Genomic DNA, 15,790 nt, shown 5'->3' with positions numbered 1-15,790 from the left:
GGGTGCATAAGTTCACATCAGTTTGTCATTTTGCAAACATCAGTTAACTTCTCCCCTATTACATGGGTGTATTTTTAATATCAGAAAAGTGGACGGCCTGTCTTTCTGGTTTAAAAATGGGGTCAACGGTAAGTAAGAAAAGAGAGGAAAGTAAGGACTTTTGGGGTGTCCCTAAAGAGGGGCAAGGATGGGTCAATGCTCTAGAGCAGGGGTCTCCAACCTTGGCCACTTTAAGCCCGGAGGACTTCAACTCCCAGGATTCCCCAGCCAGCCGTGTCTGTTTCTTTTTCTCTTACCAGCTAAAGTGGAGAGATTGCAGAGGAAGGCATTACAAGAGAGCAAGATTTGCTGGCTGGGGAATTCTGGGAGTTGAAGTCCCCCAAGCTTAAAGTTGCCAAGGTTGGAGACCTCTACTCTAGACAAGCTGCCAGAAATCAGGCGAGGCCCCCAAAGAGCCCTCAGGTTCTGCTACTCATTGCTTACAGGCCCACCATTTCATTCCCATGGCCTCTCTCAACCTCATTGACTCTTCTACTCTGCATATGAAATCTACAAGTATCTGTGGCTCCTCTCACACAACATACTTAACTAGGAACAGTATCCCCCCACCAATTATTTACATAAAGCGTGCCCTGGGTATTTGCCTGGGTTGGGCTAAAACGTCTCAAAATCTAACCGGAGTTAATACTAACCCAAGTTAGTATTGCACCATTAGGCTTTTATATGAACACGTGGTTAAAAATTATGGGAAGGTATGTAATGAGCTTGGGGTAGTTCTGCTCATATGATTGATTATGTCCTTCAAGCCATTGTTGGCCATGTAGATAGAGTTTCTCCAGGATCCCCCAAGCTGGTCCTTCAGCTCCTCCAATGGAGCCCCAGCCTCATAGTAGCTCAGTCCATCCCTCTTCCTGTTGTCCTTCCTCTTCTTTTATCTTCCTTCCACTTTTTCCAGCATTCGAGACTTCTCTACAGAGCTGGATCTTCACATAATGTGTCCAACGTAGGATAATGTAAGCCTGGGCATCCGTGTCTTGAGTGAGAACTCTGGATTGATTTGTTCAATGATTCATCGGTTTGTTTTCTTGGATGTCCATGGTCTTCTCGGGAACCTTTGCCAACACCATCCTGGCATCTGACTATCTTTTCCAAGACCTTCATGGTTTTCCAAGCCCTTGTCTGTAAGGTATTTCTTGTCTGCTTGTTGCTTTACCGTTGATAGTTGATCCTAGAAGGCAGAAGCTCTCCAACCCTTCAATGTCAGTTCTAAGGCTTCATTTATCTGAAACTCAGATGTGAAAAAACGGGATTGCTACAGGTCTCTCTCCGACTTTAAAACAAAAATGGTTAAATAGTTAAAAGCGGGATCTGTAACATTTAATAGGCTACAGACTTCTTATGTGCCCTCATCCACTTTTGCACTCATGTTCCTGACTCAAGGAAATACAATCTGGAGTTTCCTTCTAGAATTCTGGGATTTCCTTCCAAACCACCAGCAAAGACAGCGAGTCAAGCATCTACGAATTGGTTATAGGTTACCAATTCTAGTTTTAAAGGGCCATCCAGAATGCCTCTCTGACTTACCTCTTCATACAAAACACATCTTCTTTAGAATTGTTTTTTCCCCTTTAAAAGAAAAAGACTTCAGCTACATTTCGAATGGATGCATAAGTAAGGTAGAATGGCTGATTTTAGAATTATAGAATCTGTAAGATCTCTTGGAGATCATCTAATCTGACCCCTGTTCTGGATAGGAATCCCCTAGCCGTCCCAGTCAAATGGCTATCCAAATTTTCCTTGAAAACCTGCATTGATGGAGCCTCCATCAGGTTATGGCAAATATCCCATCGTATAATCTCACCGTATTTCTTAAGATGTGTGGATTGCCAGAATTCCCTAACCAGCAAGGAACCAAATTCCTTCTTATTTTAAGTTTGATCTCTACTTTGGTCTCAAATAAGTTATTGAGTTTCAAACACACACACACAAACACACACACCCGATAAAATATAAGATAACATAAATGGGGGGAATGAAAAAAAGGGGAAAGTTTAAAAGGTAACAAAAATGCATAAAACAAATATATAAAAAGAGAGACCTGATTTTTCTTCAGTACAGTTACAGATATCAAAAATAACCCTTTATTCTAGACTGAAGTCAATATTTAATAACCCATATAAAAATAATAGTAGAAAAGTATCCCCTTATTTTAAATTTGACCAGTAGGTAAAAAATAAATAAAATACAGCTTCTTTTTTGCTTCTATTTCTTTCTTCTACTTATTGGTGCTGGTCCTATTTTCAAACACCATTGGGGAATAAATCCTTTTTTATGTCCACTCCTATTTTTTTTTTTTAAAAAAAAATGTGTTTATTTTCTGGGATTAGATGTAGGTTTCATTAACTGAGCTTTTTTAAATGACAGGCCCTGCCCATGTGTATCCAAGATAGGCATATCTCCCTCTGCTTATCTGCAAGGAGCCACCCTCTTCCCTGTGTCAGCCAAGTGGCACCCAAATTGCAACGAGATAATGAGCCATATCTCCGTCCTGGGAAATCCGGTATATAAAGTGGAAAGGTTCAGCTTTGCTAGTCTTGTCTTTCTTCTGGTGCCAAAATGAAGTTGGTTGTAAGTATAGACATTTTTCATTTTCTGCTGCCTTGCCGTTTGCTAGGGTAATGGGAGTCTTCCAATAGTTGACGGGCTGTCACAGAGAGGAAGGGGTCAACTTATTCTCCAGAGCTCCTGAGGATAGGAGAACAGGGAACAGGTGGAAGCTTATCAAAGAGAGATCCAAGGTAGAAGGAAGGAGAAATCTCCTATGAGAACAACGAGTCAAGGGAAGAGCTTGCGGGTGCTCCGTCAGTGGAGATTTTCAGGGAGAGACTGGACAAGCAGTGGGTTGGTCTAGAAGACCTCCGATAACCTGTTATTCTGTATGATGTTGCTTGATCTTGAATTCTTCTAGGGGAATAGCAAAGTCCATCTCCCATAATCTGTAGTCAAAACTGCATCCAACTTGCAGATAGAAGAACACGGGGAGAAATCAGAGGACTCTTAATTCATGAAGAGAGGTGGTTAACCTTTTTACAGAAGGAGGGATGGTTCCAAGTGGGAATCAGGACGAGCTGAAAATCATGGATTCCAGACCATAATCAGCTCACAGAGCTTGTCTCATTATTGTCCCTTGCACACCTTTGCGCCTGATGTTCTTAGGCTAAAACTCAGGTGGCCCAGAAGGTTTCTCCTGAAAATGACACACGAGTTTTCTTGGAAGAGCCAAGAAGGGACCCTTAAGATTGTGAGCTGCTGGATTTGATTGCAGGGAAAACATGAGCCGTTGCTCTTTTGGTGTTTGAAAATGCTATCAGAATCACCAAGGTTGCTTAGATAATAAAGCAGGCAGATCTATGCATGTTCCTGAACTCCAAGCTTCGTACTTGTAGAGGGATTTTGCACAGCAAGCTTATGCGACTGTTAAATCAGGGTGCAAGTTGAACTAGGCAACGTGATATTTTTTTTTTAAATTTGAACTCTGCTGCTTCCATTTTTAAATAATATATATCTATCTATTTACCTATCTATCTCTATCCTCTATCAACTAATTATCATTTTCTCCCCCTCTCTAATTGCCAATCTGTTTTTGGACTCCATTCCAGATTCTGAGTGTGGTGTTTCTAGGAGTTTTCCTAGCCCCAGTTTTGACCAATGTAAGTACCGCTGTATAGCATTATTGACAACAAATGTGTTTTCTTTCAAAGACATTCGATTTTTTAAATGAGGTTAAATGATCAAATGATCTGGCGTGTCCAGATAGATAGATACCCTGTTTCTCCAACAAGACGGCCTCCCCCAATAGGAAGTCCCAGCATGTTTTATAGGCATGAAATGAAATTAAGCCCCTCCTCTCAAATTAAGGCCTATATTAAAACATGCGGAATGGGGGGGAATGGTGGGGGGGCTTGCCATTAGGAAGTACTTTTGTTGCACACCCGGATATGGTGCTGCCTGCGTTGACCCCGATACAAAGTGCCCCACCAACGCTGAAGTCAACATCCGAGCTGTCGCCACCCACCCGAAGATGCAAGGGGGGGGGGGATTAAGTCACCCCCGAAAAGACGACCTAGCCATTTTTTCGGGGCTCAAAAAAAAATAAGACCCAGCCTTATTATATGAGAAACACGGCAGGTAGGTAGGTAGGTAGGTAGATAGATAGATAGATAGATAGATAGATAGATAGATAGATAGATAGATAGATAGATAGATAGAATAGAATAGAATAGAATAGAATAGAATAGAATAGAATAGAATAGAATAGAATAGAATTCTGTATTGGCCAAGAGTGATTGGACACACATGGAATTTGTCTTGGTGCAAATGCTCTCAGTATACATAAAAGAAAAGATACATTCATCAAGAGTCAAGAATCGTCAGGTACAACACTTAATCATAGTCATAGGATACCAATAATTTAATTGTTGGAATTAGACCTTCAAAGCTCTGGTTGAAGTGGGAGGTGTTTGTGTTTTCCCCACTGTTGCCACGCTTGGCAAAACCCCTTTGAATGTTTCTAAACTGAAAAGCGGGACTAAAAGAAGTAAAAATAATGCTTTCCAAGATGTGCTTTTTCCACAAATCTGTGAATTAAGTCACCCAGTTGGGAACAAGAGAAAGGATAAACCAGAGTTTTGAGGAACGAAGCAATATTCTTCCAAAGTCTGATTTTTTTTAAAGCAGGCTTGTAGCCATATCTCTGGTATCCGTTGCAGCAGCTGCCCTCTAATATTGTATTTTTCATGAATCTAAGAACAGATTTTTCAGCTCTTGTCCTTTATCTTTCCTCCTCCAAAACCATCATTGAAAAAAACCAGGGAAACGTTGGACGGACTTCACAGCAAACTGTGAACATTGATCACAAAAGGAAAGTGGTGAACATAGGCCACAACGATGGCAGGAATTCTTGGAGCTTCGTCATGGATTACGGCACTGTAAGAAACACGATTATCTTTTGACCTCAAGTAGCATCAAAAGAGAATTTGTCCTGGAGGGCGTGAAGTTCTTACCTGTTGTGAAGTCACAATGTTGTTGAGAGCTTTTCCCCACTGCACAATCTCCTCCAGCATCTGCAACACTGGAAGTTTTTTAAGAGATGCTGGATAACCACTTGTCTGAAGTAGTGTAGGGTTCCCTGCTTGGGCAGGGGGTTGGACTAGATGACCTACAAGGTCCCTTCTAGCTCTGTTATTCTGTTCTGTTCTGTTCTGTTCTGTTCTATTCTGTTCTGTTCTATTCTATTCTATTCTATTCTGTTCTGTTCTATTCTATTCTATTCTATTCTGTTCTGTTCTGTTCTGTTCTATTCTATTCTATTCTATTCTATTCTATTCTATTCTATTCATTTCCTAACCAAAGGGTGTTCAAAAGAACAGTCTGTGGCATCACTAGGATATTATGTGACTCGCTTCCTTCATAAAGCCTGTAAAAGGAAAATTCATTTCTGGATTTTAACTTGTTCAACTTAAGCATGCTGCATATTTTCCCGTCAAAACCTGCAGAGGTTAACAGTATAACAAAGAATCTATAGATTGTGTGGTAAACAATGAAGTGATGTTTTAGGCCTCATTTAAATCATATAAAACGTAGCAGCTTGCTCTCTTGTCACTTAGAGGCAGCTTCTTGAGGAAGAGAATATTTTAACCCATCTGTTATTTCAAACGAAGGACTATAATGGTTGAAGTTCAACAGCACAACCACAGCATACAATAAATACGAGCATTTGAAAGTCCCGTAGCTTAACTGTTTCCTCGTGTCCTCTTAGAGACAATACAAGGTGTGAACCTAACTGAGATCTTATAATCCAATGGGAAGGCCCGGGAAATGTCTCCAGCTTCTCTCAGCGTAGTTGTCATTTTGGGGGGCTTCTGTTTTGTTTTGATAGGGTTTCATGGCAACCCGGATATTGTCCAAGAAAGTCTGCTTCATCACCAGAATGAATAAACAGATCGTGCCAGAGATCACTACTCTTCCCAAAACCATCCGGCAAAAACAGGTAAAGAGAGGGAGGTCTGGGAGGGAGGGGGTGTCCACCTGGGCCCGGCAGAAGGGTACCACGAAGCACCGAGGACACCATACACAGGGGCCCCCCTGGATGCCTGCCAACAACACCCCGTCCATCCCAATGACTTCAGTCTTCATAGCAGGACCTGGGAGGGGGATCTTGGAGTCTCAGTGGACAAGCAGCTAAATAGGAGCTGGCCGTGTGCAGCAGCAACAGCCAAAAAAGCCAATGCAATCCTAAGTTGCATCAACAGAGGGATACAATTGAGATCAAGGGAGGTGCTAATACCACTCTGTAAAACCTTAGTAAGACCACACCTAGAGTCCTGCATCCAGTTTTGATCACCACAGTATAAAAAAAAGAGGTTGAGACTCTGGGAAAAAGTGCAGAGAAGAGCAACCAGGATGATGAGGGGACTGGAGACTAAAACATATGATGAACGATTGCAGGAACTGGGCCTGGTTAGTCTAGGGAAGAAAAGGACCAGGGGAGGCAGGAGAGCATCTTCCAATATTTGAGGGACTGCCACACAGAGGAGGGAGGGGGTCAAGCTATTCTCCAAAGCACCTGAAGGCCAGACAAAGTATATTGGATGGAAACTGAACAAGGAGAAATTCAACCTGGAAATAAGGAGGAATTTTCTGACAGTGAGAACAATCAACCCATGGAACAGAAGTTGCCTTCGGAAGTTGTGGCAGTTTCGGAAGTTTCATCACTTGAAACTTTCAAGTAGAGATTGGACTGCCGTTTGTCAGAAATGGTGTAGGGTCTCCTGCTTGGGCATGGGGCTGGACTAGATGACCCCCAAGGTCCCTTCCAACTCTGTTATTCAGGATATTGATAAGAGAGACTTCCCCGCCCACCCTTTGGCCCAGATGGCCAAGGAGGAGAAGTCTAAAGAGTGACGTGAAGTCCCACTTCCCACCTTATCGCATGCCGTTCGCTGCATCTATCTTGAGACCCAGCCCTCCGGTTCTCCCCTCTTTTAGAAGGATCCTAGAAGTGGGCCTGCCCCCAAGGAAGTCTCCTTCACCGTTTCCCGTAAGAGAATCCTAGACCTGTCCGTCTACGGGAAGCAGGTGCAAGCCTTCTGCCGAGGGATCCCCAGCTATCTTGCTTCCGAAGTTAAAAGTAAGTATTGGCTTTGGGCTTCTTTGAATAAACCAAGGAGTGCCTGCAGAATTTTATACACCCAAGAATAACGGGGGAGAGAGAAGGAAGGAAGGGAAGGGAAGGGAAGGAAAAAAGGAAAGGAAAGGAAAGGAAAGGAAAGGAAAGGAAAGGAAAGGAAAGGAAAGGAAAGGAAAGGAAAGGAAAGGAAAGGAAGAAGGGAAAGGAAAAGAAAGGAAGGAAAGGAAGAAGGAAAGGAAAAGAAGGGAAGGGAAGGAAGAAGGAAAGGAAAGGAAAGGAAAGGAAAGGAAAGGAAAGGAAAGGAAAGGAAAGGAAAGGAAAGGAAAGGAAAGAGATTCTGGAAAGAGTGTAGAGAAGAGCAACCAGGATGATGAGGGGACTGGAGGCTCAAACATCTGAAGAACGGTTGCAGGAACTGGGCATGGCTAGTCTAGGGAAGAGAAGGACCAGGGGAGGCAGGAGAGCTGCCTTCCAGTATTTGAGGGGCTGCCCCAGAGAGGAGGAAGGGGGTCAAGCTATTCTCCACCTGAAGGCCAGACAAGGAATAACGGATGGAAACTGAACAAGGAGAGATTCGACCTGGAAATAAGGGGGAATTTTCTGACATTGAGAACAATCAACCCAATGGAACAGAAGTTGTCATCGGAAGTTGTGGGAGCTTCATCACTGGAAGCTTTCAAGAAGAGACTGGATTGCCATCTGTCAGGAATGGTGTAGGGTTTCCTGCATGGATGGGGGTTTGGACTAGATGACCTATAAGGTCCCTTCCAACTCTGTTATTCTATTCTATTCTTTCCAGCGCCAAGCTTTTTCTTCGAGGAAGATGAATCCTGTACCCGACTGTGGATCCTTTTCATTTTCAAATTCTCTTACTGCCAACGCTCCATGTACGAGTAACCCTCGACTCGGCCAAACGCAGAGGCCTGGGATACGTTGCATGGGGTTTTAGCTCCATCGTTTCCTTCTCCACTCCGAGGGCAGAAAAGGGAGAAGGTGGCCAATTAAATGCATGCTTTGAACTCGCAAGCCTGTGTCCAGTCTTTGTTTGTCACACCCATTTGTTACGCTCCTTTGATGCTCTGAGATAGACCGGGATGCAGGCTTGATGGAGAGGCTGCAGGGAGGGGTATGGCAAGGGCAGGGTATGTGCCCTTCTTCTTCGGCTGTGCCACATGGCTGCTCTGCTGTTCGGCGCTGTCTCCTGGCAGACGTTGGGGTAATTAAAGTCTTCCATCCCGATGTCTTCATTCCTCTTCGGAAGGGCTGCAATTTGCTCCTGGAAGCATCATCCATACCTTCTCCTTGGTTGGGCGGGCAACGGTACACACCATTGCTTCCCCCCCCCGCCCCCAACTTAATTTAACCCAGAGGCTTCCTCAATCATTGACAATTTCATTAGTTTGGATTTCCAAGATGGAAGGACTACAGCTTCCCTATGGAGTGACTTTTCTGTTGCTTGCCTTTCTTTCGAACCAGGGACCTCCTTGTAGCGCTATTTTCCAATCGTGGGGAACCAGATACACTGTGTTCTACCCAGGGGTGGGATTTTTACTGGTTCGGACCGGTTCTATAGACCCGGTTGCTATGATTCTGTGCAGTTCGGAGAACTGGCAAATCGTGCCCCTGGCTGGCCGTGCCCCTCCCTCTCCTCGCTGCCCAGTCAGTCCTTATCATGCATGCCCAGCATCGCTGACTGAGTTCTTCCCCGCCCCGTCACTCTTCAAGGTATTTCTTTTCTCCCGACGATCAGCTGTTCCTACGATCAGCTGTGCTGGGATTCCCCACACTTTACTTACTGCTTTAGCCAGGGGGCTTCCCTGAGGCCCAGGAAGGCAAAACTGGAGCAGAAACGCCCCCCTGAAGGCTCCCGAGGCCCAGAAGGCCCCAAAATGGAGCATGGGGGTGCTACACCCCCCCCCCCATGCTCAGCTTTTTTCCTTCCTGGACCCCAGGGAAACCTTCTGGGCGCAAAACGCCCCCAGGAGGCTTCCCTGAGGCCCAGGAAGGGTGTTGCTGCAAAAAAAGCCATTCCCACCCAGTTACATGGCCCGGCCCACCTAGCCAGGCCCACAGAACCGGTTGTTACATGTTTTGAATCCCCCGGTTCTACCTATTAAATTCTCTTTGCATTTCTGAATTAAGAGCTCAGTCTCGTCGTAGGGAGTATTTCTCCCGCTCTGCGTGTCGACTGAAGGCAAGGAATGCCACCAACTTTCCCTGTTCTTTTTATTTTTTATTTTTTTTAGGGGTCCCATTGCAGTAACCTTCCACGAGTACTGATGTTAATTTGATTTTTGTGGGGGGTCTGTTCTAAACCACTCAGGGTCTAACACAAAAAAGACGTTAAGACTTTGGGAAAAGTTCAGGGAAGAGCAACTAAGATGATCAGAGACCTGGAGAGTCAACCATACGAAGAAAGGCTGCAGGATTTGGGTTTGGCTAGTCTAAGGAAAAGAAGAATTAGGGGTGACTTGATAGCAATATTCCAGTATTTGAGGGGCTGAAAGAAGGGTGGGGGGGTCAACTTATTCTCCAAAGCCTCTGAAGGCAGGACAAGAAACAATGGACAGAAACTAATCCGGGAGAGAAGCAACCTGGAATTAAGGAGAAACTTCCTAACTGTGAGGACAATTAACCAGTGGAACAGCTGGCCACCAGAAGCTGTGGGTGCTCCAATACTGGAATTTTTAATGAAGAGGTTGGACAGTCATTTGTCTGAAATGGTATAAGTTCTCCTGCCTAAGCAGGGGGTTGGACTAGAAGACCTTCAAGGTCCCTTCCTTCTATTCTATTTTATTCTATTCTATTCTATTCTATTCTATTCTATTCTATTCTATTCTATTCTTATTCTACTCTACTCTACTCTACTCTACTCTACTCTACCCTACCCTACCCTGCCCTATCCTATCCTACCCTACCCTATTCTATCCTATCCTATCCTATCCTATCCTACCCTATCCTACCCTATCCTATTCTTTGGGAAGAGGATAGCCTCACCCATATAAGGAGCAGATATGACCTCCTTGGGCTCAAACAACATGCCAAGCCAAAACATGGTTTGTTTAATAAATGAGTTTGCTGTGTGTAGAGAGAGCGCCAAAGACCATTGCTGTCCTGTTTGAGCCAGGCCCTTTCTGAGGCTTTCAAAATCCTATTTATTGTACAATTGTTTACAAGTGCTTGGAACTGCTTGGAGTGTTATCCTGAACATTGGGACCTATTGTAATAAGCAGCAGCTGGTCACTGCAGTTAATAAACCACAATTTTAACTTAGGGTGAGCCACACCAACCCAACCCATTGCGGCTTATTCGGTAAGTCAGAATGAAGCAAACCATGGCTTAGGATGAAAAGCAAGCTCGGACTTTGAAGGGCTCACCCTTTTTCCCAAAAGAGGCCACTGAGAACCCTACTCTCAGCCAAATAACTCTTGGTCCTGTTTTGTTGACATTTTGCAGGATAAGATATCCTTTGAGGCTCTGTTTCCTCCCTGGAGTTTTAATAACAGGAACTGGGAGCTTTTCACATTTTGGATGAGCACGAGGAGAACATCGGAATGAACTGAACAAATATCAGATATATTTTTTTAAAAAAAAAGCCAACCAGTTCATATCAAACATACCATAAACATCGCCTAGAATTGCTTGCAAATTCAGCTCTTGGGTGAAGAAAAAGGAAAGAGATGCTGAACGTGCCGGGGTTGTATTTATTTATTGATTTATTTTATTTACAGTCTCTCCCAGAAGTGAGTGTACCCCTCATCCCTCACATTTTGTAAATATTTAAGTATGTCTCTTCATGTCACAACACTTAAGAACAGTGTAGTCTTGGCTACAAGGTGGAAGAGGTCTGTAAAGGGCGTGCAAAAGTGCACAATCGTGCCTACCGTCCCCGTCCTATTCTCCCCAATTATTAGTTCCTATTTCTTACATTTAAATTTATGTTTATTCTTATTTCTATTATATTATAAGCATTTGACAAAATAAATAAAATAAAATAAAATAAAAATATAAAGTAGTGAGGATAAAGCTTGTATAACAGTGCTCAAGAGAGTTATAAACACAGCACAAAAAATCATCGGTTGGTCTCTTTTCTTCTTTGGAAGAGATTGCGAAGTCCAGACTCCGCTCTAGAGCACTAAAAATCTCCACAGACCGTTCTCATCCCGGACATTCATATTTCAAACTGTTAGCATCAGGGAGGCGTTAAAGGTGTCTTAAAATGAGGACTAATAGACTGAGAAACAGTTTCTTTCCCAAGGCAATAACTGTCTTGAATCAAACAATGCATACGTGATTTAGCCCTATGTATATAGTGGCCTTTTTAAACTATCTAACTGGCTATATGTTTTAGATAGGTTTTAGACTAGGTTTTTAATTATTATTTTAATTATTTTAATTTTTAAATACTCTGTAGTGTGATTGTGATGTGGTGTTTGGGATACTGTGCTGGAGTAGCTTTCAAATTTCATTGTATTTGTAGAATACAATGACAATAAAGCTATTCTATTCTATTCTATTCTCTATTCTATTCTCTAGTCCTTATTCTATTCTATTCTATTCCTTCCTATTCTATTCTATTCTATTCCTTCCTATTCTATTCTATTCTCTATTCTATTCTCTAGTCCTTATTCTATTCTATTCTATTCTATTCTATTCTATTCTATTCCTTCATATTCTATTATATTCTATTCCTTCCTATTCTATTCTATTCTCTAGTCCTTATTCTATTCTATTCTATTCTATTCTATTCTATTCTATTCTATTCTATTCCATTCTATTCTATTTTATTCCTTTCTATTCTATTCTATTCTATTCTATTCTATTCTATTCTATTCCTTCCTAGTCTAGTCTAGTCTAGTCTAGTCTAGTCTAGTCTAGTCTATTCTTCCTTCCTATTCTATTCTATTCTATTCTATTCTATTCTATTCTATTCTATTCCTTCCTAGTCTAGTCTAGTCTAGTCTAGTCTAGTCTATTCTTCCTTTCTATTCTATTCTATTCTATTCTATTCCATTCCATTCCATTCCATTCCATTCTATTCTCAAAAGTGATTACACTCCCTAAGTGATAATGTTCAAATGGGGCCCAGGTAGCCATTTTCCCTCCCTGGTGGGGCACGTGACTCATTAGTGAGAAGGTCTCAGGTGTGAAGGGGGGGGCAGTTGAGTAGCTGTACGTACTTTTGTTGCCAGCAGTTTGGGCACGAATGGCTGCCTGTTGCATTATGGTTTTTTTTTCCTAGGGGGGAGAGGTTTTCACTTATTTTTTTCCCTCAGTCCTAATGACCCCCCTCCCCCGGGTGTTGGATCCCTTCCTCGAGCCCATCGAGGTCCTCCTGGACCCGGAGTCCCGCTGGCTTTCGGCTCAGCCTGGGGCGAAGGCGACTCCGCGCATCCTCGGAGTAGCAACCTGCGCTCGGCCACAAGGAGGCATCCCGGCCCCTCCGCTTGCTTGCGCGGCCGCAGCCTTGGCGGGGAAAGAGGAGCGGGGCGGGGAGGGGAGGGGAGGGGGGGTGGAGGCTCCCACGTTCCTCCACATCTGGGCCGAAGCAAAAGCCAAGGGGGAAAGAAAGAAGGGAAGAAAGAAGAGAGAGAGAGAGAGGAGAGAGAGCGCGCGTGCGGCGGCGCTTTGGAAGCGCGTGGAGCGGCGGGCTTGGCCGGGCTGCGCTCGGGAGCGCAAGGGAGCGCAGTTTGGAAAGGAGGGCAGAAGGGGGGGGGCTCTGAAACACACACACACACCCCAAAAAACCCCAATACACCCCTCTCCCAGGACTGCTCCCCTCCCTCCTCCTTTCTGGCCGGGGAGGCGCTGCATGGCCGTCGGCTGAAGGCGCTGGGCAAGGCGAGCGCGCGTCCGGGGCCCCTGGGATCCGCCGGCCATGGCTCTCGCCGAGCAGAAGCCGCGGCTCCTCCGGGGCTCGCGCTGGCTCTTCCTGGCCGCCCTGGTGGCCACCTGCGACGGCCGAGGCGGGCAGAGAGAGGACGGCGGCGCCGCCTGCTACGGGGGCTTCGACCTCTACTTCGTCCTGGACAAGTGAGTGGAGCCGGCGCGGGGGGGGGGCGGCTTTCTGGGCACAAAACGGGGCCCGTTTGCTTTCGCCCCTGATGGCTTGGGGCGCCCAGGTTGGACAAAAGCGCCGCGCTCCTCTTTCTTCCCCCGGAGAGGAGGAGGGTGGAAGGAAACGAGGGGGCTCCCTTCGCTTCTTTCGCTCTCTCTTTTCTTTTCTTCCTTCCTTCCTTCCTTCCTTTCTTTCTTTCCCTTCCTTCTTCCCTTCATCCTCCCTCCCTTCTTTCTTTTTTTCTCTCTTTTCTTTTCTTCCTTCCTTCCTTCCGTCCTTCCTTCCTTTCTTTCTTTCTTTCCTTCTTCCTTCCTTCTTTCTTTCTTTTCTTCCTTCTTTCTTTCTTTCCCTTCCTTCCTCCCCTTCTTTCTTTCTTTCTTTCTTTCTTTCCTTCTTTCTTTCCCTTCCTTCTTCCCTTCATCCTCCCCCCTTCTTTCTTTTTTTCTCTCTTTTCTTTTCTTCCTTCCTTCCTTCCTTCCTTCTTTCTTTCCTTCCTACTTTCTTTCTTTCCCTTTCTTCCTCCGTTTCTTTCTTTCCCTCTTTCTTTCTTTCTTTCTTTCCTTTTTCCTTTCCCTTCCTTCCCTTCATCCTCCCTCCCTTCTTTCTTTCTTTCTCTCTTTTCTTTTCTTCCTTCCTTCCTTCTTTTTTTCCTTCCTGCTTTTTTTCTTTCCCTTCCTCCCTCCCCTCCCTTATTTCTTTCTTTCCTTCTTCCTTCCTTCTTTCTTTCCTTCCTACTTTCTTTCCCTTCCTTTCTCCCCCTTCTTTCTTTCTTTCTTTCTTTCTTTCTTTCTTTCTTTCCCTTCCTTCTTCCCTTCCTTCTTCCCTTCATCCTCCCTCCCTTCTTTCTTTCTTTCTCTCTTTTCTTCCTTCCTTCCTTCCTTCTTTCCTTCTTTCTTTCCCTTCCTTCCCCCCTTCCTCCTCCCTCCCTCCCTTCTTTCTTTCCTTCTTTCTTTCTTTCCTCCCTTCTTTCTTCTTTCCTTCTTTCTTTCATTCGTTCCTTCCTACTTTCTTTCTTTCCCTTCCTTCCTCCCTTCCCCTCCCTCCCTCCCTCCTTTCTTTCTTTCTTTCTTTCTTTCTTTCTTTCTTTCTTTCTTTCTTTCTTTCTTTTTTTTCTTTCTTTCCTCCCTCCCTCCCTTCCTTCTTCCTCCCCCCTCTTCTTTCTTTCTTCCTTCCTTCCTTTCTTCCTTCCTTCCTTCCTTCTTTCCTTTCTTTCTTTCTTTCTTTCTTTCTTTTTCTTTCTTTCATCCTTTCTCTTTTTTACAACGTTGCTTTGTTTGGGAAAAGTTTCGCCAAAGTTTAGCTGTCAGCTTTGGCCTGTTTGGTTAGACTTACAAACGCCAGTCTCCAAAGCCTTAGTAAATCCCCGTTGGTTGGGTCTTCCCTTGATGGGAATGTAAGCATTCCCAAGGAGCAACTTTTTAAGATCTCCTGAACTCCGGAGGAGTCCATTCGTAGTTGCTCCATTGTTGTGATGTGTCTTTTTGAATTTATTTTTAGCCTATTTCCCCACTTAAGTCTGAGTCGCTGTTCTTTGTTCTCCGTTAATCAAATGCGCATTGCCTTCCCTCTCCTTCTTCTTCTACTATTTTTGCTGCTTTCTGCAGCTCCCGGAATTGTATCCAGGGAAGAAACCAAAAAAAAGAAAAAAATGCTTGCTCATGTTATTTGCCCCACAACTGACATGATGCATTGTGTTTGCATAAGAGATTTGGGGGCTGTAATCTGAAATATTGGCCAGATGCATTGAAGAAGGAAGCAGCCAGAGAGCCTTGGCAGAGCGAACGGTGCCTGACATGTAAAAAACAAAACCAAACAAAAGATTTTTGTAGAGGCTGAGTTTCCCAAGGAGCCACATTCAGCATCGCCCCAAGGCTGTGAAAAGATGATTTGGTGGGTGGATGTAATTATCATTCTTCCAAAGGGCTGAATGTTTTTATTTTTCCATTTCATGTCAAAAGCTATCACGGAGAGCTACCAGTTTGCAAAGAGTTTTGTCTGTGGCACACGGGAGCCCTCAAAGAGAATCTCTTAGAGCAGGGGTCTCCAACCTTGGCCACCGTAAGACTTGTGGACTTCCAAGTCCCGGAATTCTGAGAGTTGAAGTCCACGAGTCTTAAAGTGACCAAGGTTGGAGACCTCTGCCTTAGAGAGTCTGTGAAAGTGGCTTTTTAAATCCCATTTCTATGCTATTTCCTCCCCCCCAAAACTATCAGATTTCAGCTCACCCCTGCATTTTCTGAGGGTAGGAGAGCAAGAAAGGATTGTATAAACTGGGAGTGAAGCAAAGACGGAGTTGGGCCACTCCTTCCCAACTAACCTTCTGCACCCAGATTTGGTTGGTCTGGGACATTCAGCTTCCCAAGGGCCCCTGGAAGGGCTCAGGACAAACCGGGGAGTGGGGGGCTGGAATCCTTTGGCACGCATCTCTTTATTCCAGGGAGTCAGTCAGGTTTGCAACAAGGAAGTCAACCATGGTTAACTATGTCTATGTCTACCGTCAGCAACTTCAGGAGGCTGCAGTTTTTGCCCCTAGGATGCTGTAC

The 15,790-nt window shown here is 44.4% G+C and overlaps 2 protein-coding genes across 2 annotated transcripts in view; both read left to right on the top strand.

The window, feature by feature from the left end:
* Positions 1 to 4,877: 4,877 nt before the first annotated feature.
* GKN1 (gastrokine 1) lies at positions 4,878 to 8,190 on the top strand. The gene is made up of 4 exons (XM_026715197.2): positions 4,878 to 4,988; positions 5,939 to 6,049; positions 7,048 to 7,189; positions 7,989 to 8,190. Exons 1-4 carry the CDS (start codon positions 4,974 to 4,976, stop codon positions 8,084 to 8,086), a joined length of 366 nt encoding a protein of 121 aa, XP_026570982.2. The 5' UTR covers positions 4,878 to 4,973; the 3' UTR covers positions 8,087 to 8,190.
* A 4,568-nt stretch (positions 8,191 to 12,758) lies between these two features.
* The window catches only part of ANTXR1 (ANTXR cell adhesion molecule 1), a 97,216-nt gene continuing 94,184 nt past the window's right edge, over positions 12,759 to 15,790 (top strand). Inside the window, exon 1 of the mRNA XM_026715196.2 lies at positions 12,759 to 13,222. Within this exon, the coding sequence (XP_026570981.1) occupies positions 13,068 to 13,222 (155 nt within the window). The 5' untranslated portion in view covers positions 12,759 to 13,067. The remainder of the gene's footprint in view (positions 13,223 to 15,790) is intronic.

The sequence above is a fragment of the Pseudonaja textilis genome, chromosome 9 (genome assembly GCF_049901715.1).
Source record: "Pseudonaja textilis isolate UNSWEBS1 chromosome 9, rPseTex1.2, whole genome shotgun sequence".
In the NCBI taxonomy this organism is placed as follows: domain Eukaryota; kingdom Metazoa; phylum Chordata; class Lepidosauria; order Squamata; family Elapidae; genus Pseudonaja; species Pseudonaja textilis.
Note: the sequence above shows the minus strand (reverse complement) of the source record. Positions and strands in the feature narration are given on the sequence as shown.

Bases quoted from the DNA above. Each gene is read 5' to 3' on its own strand.
- GKN1 (XM_026715197.2), top strand. The intron at 6,050-7,047 runs GTAAAGAGAGGG...CCCCTCTTTTAG, and splicing joins AAACCATCCGGCAAAAACAG to AAGGATCCTAGAAGTGGGCC. The intron at 7,190-7,988 runs GTAAGTATTGGC...TATTCTTTCCAG, and splicing joins TCTTGCTTCCGAAGTTAAAA to CGCCAAGCTTTTTCTTCGAG.